The sequence below is a fragment of the Sorex fumeus genome, unplaced genomic scaffold (genome assembly GCF_029834395.1).
Source record: "Sorex fumeus unplaced genomic scaffold, SorFum_2.1 ptg000008l, whole genome shotgun sequence".
Taxonomy (NCBI): Eukaryota; Metazoa; Chordata; class Mammalia; order Eulipotyphla; family Soricidae; genus Sorex; species Sorex fumeus.
Genome location: NW_026606065.1, coordinates 10,823,497 through 10,836,228, shown reverse-complemented (window position 1 = coordinate 10,836,228; position 12,732 = coordinate 10,823,497). Strand labels below are relative to the sequence as shown.

General features: G+C 42.8%; 1 protein-coding gene across 1 annotated transcript in view; it reads left to right on the top strand.

The window, feature by feature from the left end:
• Nucleotides 1-12,732, top strand: part of CD109 (CD109 molecule) — a 177,358-nt gene that overhangs the window by 134,412 nt on the left and 30,214 nt on the right. The window contains exons 22-23 of the mRNA XM_056109953.1: nucleotides 688-832; nucleotides 5,380-5,556. Of these exons, the coding sequence (XP_055965928.1) occupies nucleotides 688-832; nucleotides 5,380-5,556 (322 nt within the window). The remainder of the gene's footprint in view (nucleotides 1-687; nucleotides 833-5,379; nucleotides 5,557-12,732) is intronic.

The following is a 12,732-nucleotide window of genomic DNA, read 5'->3' as shown; positions in this document are numbered from 1 at the left end:
AGTCCATAGTCTACTTTCGACATGCGAGATGTAGGTTTTTATTGAGAGAAGACATTCACTTTTATCACATTTATTGCGTGTTGCCTGTTCATCTATTTGCTCGAGCAGGCACCAGTAACGTCTCCATTTGTCCCTGTTGTGTGCTAGTGTTGCCCAGTGGTGTATTGGGGGCTCTTTCAGGGTCAGGGGAATGAGACCTGTTATTGTTACTGTTTTTGGCATATCGAATACGTCACGGGTAGTTTGCCAGGCTCTGCCGTGTGGGCAGGATACTCTCGGTAGCTTGCTGGGCTGTCCGAGAGAGAGAAGACATTGTGCACAAGAAAACTACTTAGCATAGTGGGGAAGCTTGTAGGTTCTGGGGTGAGAGCCCTGCATTCAAATCTCAGCTCTGCCAGGTATGACTTTGGGTCAGGTATTTAGTTTCTCTCTGGCTAATAACAGTATCACTTTAGAGAAATTTTTCCATGCCATTTTTCTCATCTTTGTCATTGTTGTTCTACAAAATGTTTAGCTTACTTTAATTGGCAGCGAACCACTTAGGAGCAGATTTGATGCAAGAATGGAGGAAGGGTAGGTACTTCTCTAACTCTGAGCAAATGGCCAGAAACAGCTTATTATCCGCATACAGTTCTCTGTCCAAAGATGAGTGAGACTATACTCACTGTGTTCCCTATTTTTCCACAGGCTGAAGGAATAGAAAAGTCATATTCACAGGCTGTTTTATTGGACTTGACTGACAGCAGTCTACAAACCACCACAAAAACTTTGGGTTTCTCATTTCCTCCTAATACAGTGAATGGCAGTGAACGAATTCAGATCACAGCAGTTGGTAAGAAGAGAATGTATCACGATCAACATCATTACTGGGTCTTTGTGTGTGCCAGTCTGTGTTTAAAATTTATTTATAGATATAGTTGCTTACCTTAAAAATTGTGTTGAGACCAAGCCCTTTGAGGCTGAGGTGAGGCGAGGTGAGGCGTGAAGTGCAGGGGCTCAAACCCAGGGCCTGGAGTATGCAAACCATGTGCTCTCTCACTTGAGCTACATCCCTGACCATGGAGATGTGTGTGTGTGTGTGTGTGTGTGTGTGTGTGTGTGTGTGTGTGTGTTTTATTCCTAAATGAGAAGAGATTGTGCAGCAAGATCTTTGCTGGTAACAACTACTGCTCGTTTTAGGCAGGATATAGTAAGATGTGTTTCCTAGACCCGCTCTTTTCCATGCTTAATGTGAATTACCCAAAATCTTGGGCAAAGAAAAAGAAGCGGAAACAGATTACGGTTTAGTAGGTACAAACCTGAGGCACTGGCGGTCCCACGAGCTTCAAGGTGGCACTCATGCTCTGGGGAGCAGCAAACTCTTTTTTTAAATTTTTTAAAAATTTTTATTAGTGAAACACGATGAGGTACAGTTGTAGACTTACAAATTTTTGTGCTTGGGTTTCAATTGTACAATGATCAAACACCCATCCCTCCACCAGTGCCCATTTTCCACCACCACCAGTCCCAGTATCCCCATCCCCCCATCCCACTCTGCCTCCATGGCGGGGCATTCCCTTTTGTTCTCTCTCTCTCCTTTTGGGTGTTGTGGTTTGCAAAAGAGGCATTGAGTGGCAATCATGTTTGGTCTATAGTCTACTTTCAGCATGCTTCTCCCATCCTGGGAGCATCCCCCCAACACCCTTTATTTGGTGCTCCCTTCTCTATCTGAGCTCCCTTTTCCCCTAGCATGTGTGGCTGGCCTCAAAGCCATGGAGCAAAACTCCTGGTACTAATCTCAGCCACTCTTGGGTGTTAGTCTCCTATTTTGTTACTTTATGTTCCCCAGATGAATGCAATCTTTTTATGTCTGTCCCTCTGAGCAGCAAACTCTTTAAGCAACAAGATTTGACTACAGGGAGAGAACAGGAGCCTTCTGTGGCCTTTCTAGTGGCGAATCTCTGGTAACCTTGTGCTTTTGAATCCTGTATCAAACAGCTGTTGCACATCATGGCTCACATGTGGTTGCAGTTAACAAGTAACTGAAGGAAGTATTTAAGTTCATGACATCTAGTTTTGTTTTTGTTTTTGGGCCACACCCAGCTGTGCTCAGGGGTTACTCCTGGCTCTGCACTCAGGAATCATTCCTGGAAGTGCTTGAGGATATAGGGTGCTGGGGATCGAACTCGGGTCATCTATGTGCAAGGCAAACACCCTCCTCACTCTACTGTCTCTCTGGCCCTTTGTTAATTCTACAAGGTGTCAAAACTGAAGGTGTGTTTCAGAGGTTGTTTTGAAATCTCATTTGCAGGAAAATTACTTGTTACTGTGGTTTCAAACATGATATCCTTTACATAGGATTTCATTCGGAGCCTTAGATATGGCTCTGAAAAAGAACCAAGGAGGATTTTGATCTCTCTTTTTTTGGTGGTGACAGTGGCATGGGTCGGGGTCATGGGCACACATGGTGATGGTCAGGGCTTTGTGCTTAGAGGTAACTTCTGGAAGGCTTGGAGAACTACATGGGGTCTTAGAAATTAAACCATGTTTAGCTACGTGCAAGGCAAGTGCCTTGCCCACGGTACTATCTCTCTCCAGCCCTGGAAACTCAGTTTAAGACATCAGATGCAAGTACAAATGCTACCTACTCATTTGAAGAAGTCTTTCTTTCTTTTTGGATGTTGTAAGTGGATTTTTTTTTCTCATTCTTGCTTTGGATAACCTGGCAGGCTACCGAATGTAACCTGCCCACACGGCAGAGTCTGGCGAACTCCTCATGGCGTATCCAATATGCCAAATACCAGTAACAATGATGGGTCTCATTCTCCTAACCCTGAAAGAGCCTTGAATATGGTACTTTTTAAAATCCCAGGGCTATGGCGAAGGAGACGTTACTGGTTACTGCTTGAGGCAATGGACGAACAATAGAATGATCTTGATCGTGATTTTTTTTTTTTGGATGGGGGGTGTTTGGCCATACCTGGCAGTCCTCAGGGCTTATTCCTACTCCCGGATCTGCTCTTATGGATCACTGCTGCAGTTTCCTGTGACCAGATGGGGTTCAGGGGATCGACCTTGAGGTGAGAAGCATGCAAGGTAAATGCTGTACCTGCTGTAATATTACTTCAACATCAGATCATAAGATTTGTATGTTGGATGGTTCTAGTCTATACTATAAAGAAGGATACCATTCTTCATAAAGTTCAGTCATAGTGGGGTCAGAAATAAAAATAGAACTCCATCCCTAAATTTCTGATTTTTCATACATTCTCTGAATTGTGGTATTAAAATGTGGGCAAGGAAGTCTTTTTTTTTTTTAATTTAACATGTTTTATTTATTGATTTAGTTTTGGGGCCACATCTGGTGTGCTCAGGGCTTACTCCTGACTCTGCACTCAGAAATCACTCCTGGTGGGCTTGGGGACCCTATTGGGTACCAGGGATCAAATCTGTGTTGGCCACGTGCAAGGCAAAAAAGTGCTTACATTGCTATAATGTTTTTCTGCCCCCCTCAATGCATTTTAATTTTGTGTAGTTAAAATCCTTACCCAAACAATTTTATGTTGTGGTATTTACATTTTAAATGCATTTCTAATATTATAGATTTTTTTTAGATTTTTATTAGTGAAACACCGTGAGGTACAGTTGTAGATTTACAAACTTTTGTGCTTGGATTTCAGTTATACAATGATCGAGTACCCATCCCTCCAAGGCAAGGAAGTCTTTTAAGCATTACTTTACTTTTAAAAAAATTTTATTTTATAAAGTAGCTCACAATATTTAATTTCATTTAATATTCAAACACCAATCCCACCACCATGACACCTTCCCACCACCATATTTAGGATATTTCCATCCTGAACCCCAACCCCAAAGCAAAACCAAAATAATATATTATGTATTGTTTGTTATGAAAAACTGCTGAAAATGCTACAAAAAGTTTCCTTAGAGAAAAGAGTGTGAAGATTGTTGTATTTCAACAAGGGACCATTAAGCCCTTCTATAAGAGATCACTAACATGTTGTTAAAGGTTGAAACTTGTGTGCATATATATATATATATATACACACACATATCTATGTATATGTATATGTATATATATCTGTAATAAAAAATATTTCCCTCTTAGATTGGTTACCTTCTACTTTGAATCCCATCAAATGTGGTGCGGTACTCTTGGAGTATGGGTAGGATGTATGATATGAAGTGTCCAGGAATAGGTTCACTCATGGGTGAGGCTTGTCCTGAGCTTGTGGAGAGTGGCTATGATCATGGTGACAGTTGACTTCTGGAGATTTTTGGCTGCCAGGGCTGGGTCCTTTGGGATGGGGACGGGCCTCACCTGCCCCCCTCCAGGATGCCCCAAAAGAGACAACCTGGCACAGAGACCGGCAGCATGGTTATGGCGTGCGTCATGTTATGCTCCCTTCTGGGAGAGAAGGACATGTGATCTGGATGGTGGCTGATGAGGAGATGATCTGGTGCAAGCCAGAGGTGGCTTATGGGCATGACTGCTGAGTCACTGGAGACAGGGGGATATGGGCAGAGGATCTCAGTTCTTGGTACCATTGAACCCAGAGTTCTGAGTCACAAAGTCCTGCATACGTGGGTTTTCTGGGGATTCACTTGTGGGTGAGGCTCAGCCCGAGTATATGTATTTTACTTAATTTTGATTACTAGCTTTGAAGAATATTCACATTTCTTTTTGATTCTGAAATTCATTGAAATACTTATACTTGTTATTTCTGCTTTGCTATTGCGAACTGTAACACATTGAACAGTACTGCCCTTAAAAATTCAGATCTTGGGCCAGAGAGATGGTACAGGGTTAACCCAGGTACTTGTTTGGCCCATGATTAGCCCCAGTTCTAGTCCCAACATGACTTGTGGTCCCCTGAGCCCTGCCAGGAGTAATCCTTGTGCTCAGAGTCAGGAGTAAACCCTGAGCACCACTGGGTATGGTTCAAAACAAAACATACAAAAAATTACTTCTGAGTGTAGTCTGTTATTTATGTGGAAAACTCTACTGGTAAGATAAATGATAGTTACTTTCTTACATTGTATTTTATGTTTTTAAATTTTTATTTATTTTAATTTTAAATACAAGATAACCTTGTATTTTTTTAAAGAGTGAGTCTTTAAATTACTTTTCAGGTTTAGTTTATGTGATATCTTTAAGCTAAAAGTCTACTTCATTTTTTAATCTACAAGTTTGATACCATTGTTTTCTTACTTATTTGATTTTTCAAAAGCTTAATGTAAAGTTTCTGCTGTGTTCCAAGCAGTGGAATAATCAGTTACTTCATTGTCAGATGCCTCTGTGCTCTGGAAGTTTCTTTGCCACCACTGAGATCAGTTTGTGAATATTCACTGAGTGTTCTGTATGTCTTTCGCTTTCAGGAGATATTCTTGGTTCTTCTATCAATGGTTTAGACTCACTAATTCGTATGCCCTATGGCTGTGGTGAACAGAACATGATAAATTTTGCTCCAAATATATATGTCTTGGATTATATGACTAAAAGGAGACAACTGTCAGAAAATTTAAAAGAAAAAGCCCTTTCATATATGAGACAAGGTAAGCATTTCATATACTTTCAGATTTTAAATATTTTTTTTCTTTTTGTCTTTGCTATATATATATATATATTTTTTTTTTGGGGCCAGGATGTTGTTAAATGTATGCAGATTAAAGCAGTGGGAAAATGTCACCATGTACCCCTCCGCGAATTGTTTATTAATGACTGTTAAGGTGTTTGGGAGTTAGTAGCAATATAAGGGGTTAGTTTCTGGAAGGGCTTGCATTTTATTAAGGAACCTGAAATTGCAAAAACTCTTTGAAAAACTAAAGGAAGAAATATTCCTTTCTTTATTGCACACTTACAGCATTGCTTCTGGTTGCCAAGTTTGGCTTGATGCTGAGGAAACAGTCTGTTAGGCCTGTCTCCTCATGGAGCATCTGCTCGGAGATGAGACTCTCTGTGGTGGAAACCATCTCAGCACCTGTGAAACATCAAACGGATAGGGCTAGGAGAGACTTGTGGGTAGGAGGGGTCTCGCTGGCCTTTCAGGGGACATGTGAGGGTGATGCTTCTACCCAGACTGCTCAAGTGGCAGATAATGTTTACAGATACCAGATGTATTGCATCTGCCATTTGCCAAAAATAACGGTTGATATTCCTGGGTGCTGGTGTGTTGCACTGATGTTCTAAGTACCTTACACCTGATATATCATTTAACACGGGAGATTCGTTATTGGTGTTACTTTCCTACTTCTGCTTTTGTTTTTGAGACATGCCTCGTGGTGTCTGCACCACTGAGATGGGCTTTGATGGCCCCTGAGAACCAGTGTCTGAGCACCTGCAGGCCTGCAGCCTGTGCCAGTGGGTTTCCAGAAGCTTAGTGGGTTGCGACCCATATTAAAGAAAATGATGCACTGAAGTACTGTTAACACTGTCATCCCATTGTTCATCAATTTGCTCGAGCGGGCACCAGTAATGTCTCCATCGCGAGACTTGTTGTTACTGTTTTTGACATAATGAATATGTCACGAGGAGCTTGCCAGGCTCTGCCGTGCGGGTGGGATACTCTCGGTAGCTTGCCAGGCTCTCCAAGAGGGACAGAGGCATCGAACCTGGGTCGGCTGTGTACAAGGCAGATGCCCTACCTGCTGTGCTATCAATCCAGCCCAAAGAACATAATAATAAAAAAGTAGTGCATTTGTGTCCTAGATACTTTGCTCTGGGTCTAAACAAACGTCCATTCCAAATTCAGTGTCTCTTTCATTTTATTCTAAATGGGCCAATGCTAGCCTATTGCTTGGCAAACAGCAGGTATTCAAGGCAGCTCTCTGGGCCACTCTGTCGCCTCATCCTGGAGCCTTTTTCATGCGTGCAAACTGCTGGGTGCACTGAGGGCCAGAGGAAAGTAAAAGCATTCAAGTACTGTATCATTTCCAAGACCGCATCATGAGAGTTGCCCAGCCACTGGGAGAAGGCCGAGGCCCCCTCGGGAGAGACTGAGCCGTGGTCTCCAGCCATGGAGGCCTCTAAATTCTGCCCCTGCTTTGACTGGTGCCCCCAAGACGGGCTGAATACCTACTTCAGTTGGACTTATTGAAGATTAAGCAGGATATCTTGTCACAACTTTTTTTTTTGGTTGTTGGACCGCCCCGGCAGTACTCAGGGCTTACTTTTTGGGCTCTGCTCTCAGGATCACTTCTGGAGGTGTTCAGGGACTATATGGGGTGCCAGGGATCAAACCCAGATTAGCTCTGTGCAAGGTAGTTGCCTTATTGGCTATACCATTAGCCAATTTTTATCCCTTGAAAGACCTTGTAGTAGTTGCCCAATAAAAATCAGCTCTAGTATGGTTGGTTGCGTCGAAGTATGGTTGGTTGCACCTAAGTAGAGAGTGGGGGTCTGAAGTCAGCAAGTCAGTCATGCTCATTCTCCCTCCCTCCCTCCAACCCTCCTTCCTTCCTTCCTTCCTTCCTTCCTTCCTTCCTTCCTTCCTTCCATATGGGAATGGGTATCCAGGGCTTCACACATGAAGGATATGTTCTATCACTGAACCACATTCCTTACTATACTATTTAATTTTCCATCACACTTTAGATTATTTAAAATAATCTGCAATTTATCCATATATTTATCCATTTAACTATTGCACTAGATGATAAGCTCCTGACAGTTGGTCATATTTGAGCTCTTCTTTATATCCTTATGTAGGCATATAAATAGATGCATAATGGACCAATGAATGACACTATGAAATTCTATTATTTTTAGGCCCATCTTCTAAATGTTGTTTCTGAATCTAGACTATCTTTCAAGTCCTTCTACAATGCAGTGGCAATTTGTGAAAGTTCTAGATGCCTATGGCATATCCTTATAGCTGAGAAATGTGACCAGTGGTTTAACTGTGTTAACTTTGGAACTGGTGAAGAGGCTGATAGAAGTCAGCACAATAGAACTTCTCAACACATGTCATTTACACGCACACATTTATAAACACACTGAAATAAGTTGTATTTCAAAGTAGCAGACAAAACCTTCTCGGTGTACTGCTTTTTATTATGAATTAGTGTCTCATTTTAGAGACTCTAGTTGCCATCACATTTGTCAAAGTCCTTTAAATATACCATCATTGTTCTTATTTTTTACAAAATTAAAGTGGCTTTCTCATGAGTCATGATTATATTATGTAAATGTCACTTAGGAACAGTGCATTGTTTTACTTAAATCATGCTTAACCCAGGAATCCTAACCCATTGCTAAAAGCAATTTATTTATTTATTTATTTTTCTCAAAACAACAGCCACATTGAATGAAGTGTCTTTTACTGTCAGAAAGAAAATAGAACCATAAAATGAAAACTGTTCTTGGTAAGAACTGGAAATCTTGAATCTGTTAATTGGTACTTAAAATTCTTGTTTCCCTTAAATATTTAAGCCATCATGCCCGCAACACTGATTTTCTGTAAGGCTCATACCAAGCCTGCTTGGAAACATATTCTATTTTCTTTATTGAAACAAAAACAGGGTCGCTTGCTTTTCAAACCTGTGTTCCTCCTTGGACATGTATCTCACTTGCTTGCCTCTAGATTTCTTTGCTTGCCTATTTCCACTCCAGAGAAAACTGTGTTGTCTCTTGTACATAATCTTCTCTCTTTCCCTCCCCTCACATCTAAGTTTCAATAAAAACTCTTGCTACACTCACACACACACACACGCACACGCAAATAAAAATAGAAAAATATTAGGTTTTAGAATTCTGCATTTGGTCATCACAAAATGACTTGAGGCATTAGTGAAGCTGTTAAAAGAAAATGAATCAGGTAAAATTCTCACTTTCTATATCATGCTATAGAGAATAATGAAAGTGATAATGCTTACTTTTCTTTCAGTACAGAGAATATATATATATATTATATATTTTAATCAAAGAATAAACAAAAAGCCAAAGGAGCTGATTTTATCTCTTTTGCGCAGCTCTGACACAAGGTAAACCAAGTCAAATCATGCTTAGGACATTACTTTTAAGAGTCACATGCCCTGCTCACTGAGCTAGCTGTGCACTTAGAACATTGCTTTTAAATGTGTGTTAGAATTTTTTACAAAGATGGCACCGAAAGCCAAGAAGGAAGTCCTAGCCCCTCCCAAAGTTGAAGACAACGACAAAGCTTTGAAGGCTTAGAAGGGAATGCCAAAAAGCATCCATTGTCACAAAAAGATGACTGGTTAAAGAAACTTTGGTACATCTACACAATGGACTACTATGCAGCTGTCAGGAGAGATGAAGTCATGAACTTTGCTTATAAATGGATAGACATGGAGAGTATCATGCTAAGTGAAATGAGTCAGAAAGAGAGGGAAGGACTGCACTCATCTGTGGAGTATAAAACAACATAACATGAGGCTGACATGTAAGGATAGTAGATACATGGACTGGAAGATTGCTCCATAGCTGGAAGCCTGCCTCATGAGCAAAGGGGAGAAGGCAGCTGGACTAGAGAAGGGATCACTAAGAAAATGATGGCTTGAGAAACTGGTTGGGATGGGAGATATGTGCAGAAAGTAAATAAAGGACCAAACATAATAACCTCTCAGTGTCTGTATTGCAAACCATAATGCCCCCAAATAGAGAATATGAGGAATATTGGAAGAGAACAGTGCAGTCTCCTGCCCCCGTGCCTGGCTGTCCTCGCTGAGGCCCCTTGAAGGGGAGCGGGTTGAACTTTCCTCCCTGCCCCGACCAGGGCTCCAGCAGCCGAAGACCTCCAGGACCAACCACCACCATGCTGAGACCACTGTCCGCACACATGAAGGTACTGGCAGAGGGACAAAGCCACGCGGGTTCCGGGGCCGAGATCTCCAAGCCTACTCGGATTGGGGCCGAGCATCCTCCACCCAGATCCTCCAAATTCCAGCATTCGCGGCCGCGCGACATCTTATTATGACATCTTATTATCTCACTCCTACTTTGGACAAACTGGCAGGCTACCGAATGTAGCCTGCCCACACGGCAGAATCTGGCAAACTCCCCGTGGCGTACCCAATATGCCAAATACCAGTAACAATGATGGGTCTCATTCTCCTAAAGAGCCTTGAATATAATCTCAGGGCTTGGATGAAAGAGACATTACTGGGGCCTGCTTGAGGCAATCAACGAATAACAGGATGATTTGTGATTTGTGAGGAATATTGTCTGCCATGGAGGCAGGGGGATGGTGGGAAAGGGGGGGTATGCCGGGGATATTGGTGGTGGGGAATGTGCACTGGTGGAGGGATGGGTGTTTGTTCATTGTGTGATTGTAACCCAAACATGAAAGCTTGTAACTATCTCATGGTGATTCAATAAAATTAAAAAAAAAAAAGATGATCCACACATCACCCACCTTTGGAAGACCCAAAGCACTGTGACTGAGAAGGCAGCCCAAATATCTTTGGCAGAGCACCAAGGAGAAACAAGCTTGACCCTTATCTCATCATCAAGTCCCCTCTGACTACTGAGTCAGTCTTGAAGAAGGTAGAAAATAACAACACACTTGTGTTCATGGAAGATATCAAAGCCAACAAGCACCAGATTAAGCAAGCAGTGAAGAAGCTCTGTGACATTGACGTGACCAAGGCCAACACCCTGATCAGCCTGACAGAGAGAAAAAGGCGTATGTTTGGCTGGCCCCTGACTCTGCTGCCTTGGATGTTGCCAACAAAATTGGGATCATCTAAACAGTCCAGCTCGCTAATCCTAAATATATATTTTTTCACCATGTTAATGAAAAGTATGTTAGGGAGAGTCCTTTCATCTTGGTTAGGATAAAATGAAATACTTTCAGTGTATGACTCTTCTAAAGAAATGCACAGCCCAGTAAGTGTAGATCTTATCTAACCCTTGGAAAAACATGGTGCTGTGTAGACAAATGGATAGAACTGAAGTGATTATGCTCAGGGAAATAAATAAGGAAGTTAAAGACAATTTCATGTCCACTTGCCGACATACCAAATTCCACAGGATGGGTATGTCGTTCCCAACGTTCTCCCTTCCGAAATCCGACACGCCATTTCGTCAGTAAAGAAGCAAACAGCACCCGGCCCAGACAAGGTCAGACCTGAACACCTGAAGAACCTGCCGTCAGTACTCATCAATACACTGGCTCGGCTCTTCACTCGCTACCTGTCTGAATGCAAGGTTCCATCTCAATGGAAAACCAGCAGGACCGTACTACTGTTCAAGAAGGGAGACATCCATGACATTGGCAACTATCGCCCGATCTGCCTATTGTCTGTCATCTACAAGTTGTTCACTCGAGTCATCCTGAATAGGATTGGCAGAACACTAGATGAAGGACAACCATGTGAGCAAGCAGGGTTCCGCAAAGGATTCAGCACCATCGACCATATCCACACGATAACCAAACTCATTGAGGTTTCTCGGGAGTTCAAGATGCCGCTCTGCTTAACGTTCATTGATTTAAAGAAGGCCTTTGATTCTGTTGAGACGGAAGCGGTCATTGAAGCCCTAGCCAATCAGGGCATTCAAGCCCAATACATCAGGATCCTCCGTGAGCTGTATTGCGGATTCACTACCAGGATCTCACCATTCTACAAAGAAGTGATCGTTGATGTCAAGAGAGGGGTGCGGCAGGGTGATACCATTTCACCAAAACTCTTCAGTGCCACCCTCGAGAACATCATGCGACGACTGGAATGGGAAGGAATGGGAGTGAAGATAGATGGTCGGCAACTACACCACCTCCGCTTTGCTGATGACATTGTTTTAATAACACCAAACATCAGCCAAGCGGCACAAATGCTGGCCGACTTTGACCGTGAGTGTGGAAAGGTAGGACTACAGCTGAATCTTACGAAGACAATGTTTATGAGAAACAGCCTTGTTCCTGACGCCCCATTCGCTCTCAATGGAACGACCATCTCCGAATGCAACAGCTATGTGTACCTAGGTCGAGAGGTCAACATGACAAATGACCTGGCACCCGAGCTGCGCAGGAGGAAGAGAGCGGCTTGGAACGCCTTCAAGAACGTCGAAGAAATAGCTAAGAGGACGAAGAACCTCCGGCTCCGGGCACATCTCTTTGATTCCACTGTTCTTCCTGCATTAACATATGCCTCAGAGACCTGGGCCCTACGCAAACAAGATGAGAACGCCATTCAGGTCTCCCAAAGAAGAATAGAAAGAGCTCTGCTTGGAATATCACGTTTCACTCAAATGAGAGAACGAATCCGGAGTTCTGACATCCGTCGACGATCAAGGATCAGGGACGCTGTCTCATTTGCCAAGGTGTCGAAAATCATATGGGCTGGTCACGTAATGAGATTTAAAGACGACCGTTGGACTAGAGCTGTTACTGATTGGATTCCACGGGATGTCAAGAGACCGCGTGGCCGCCCACCTACCAGATGGTCAGACTTCTTTGTCAAGGTCATGAACGATCGGTTTGAGGCCCTCCATGTTCCCGGAGCGAAGAGATGCCATTGGGCTACACTAGCACGCGACAGGGACAAATGGAGACGTTACTGGCGCCCGCTCGAGCAAATCGACGACTAACGGGAAGTTAAGTGATTAAGTGATTAAAGACAATTTCTGATGGTTTCACTCAGATATGGAACATAAGTAACCAGAGCAAATAAACTGCTATTTACTCAGATTGAATACTTATAATATTGAACTTCTGAGCTAGATGAAAACTAGGGTGGCTACCAGAGGTGACGTGGGCTAGAACGGAGGACATG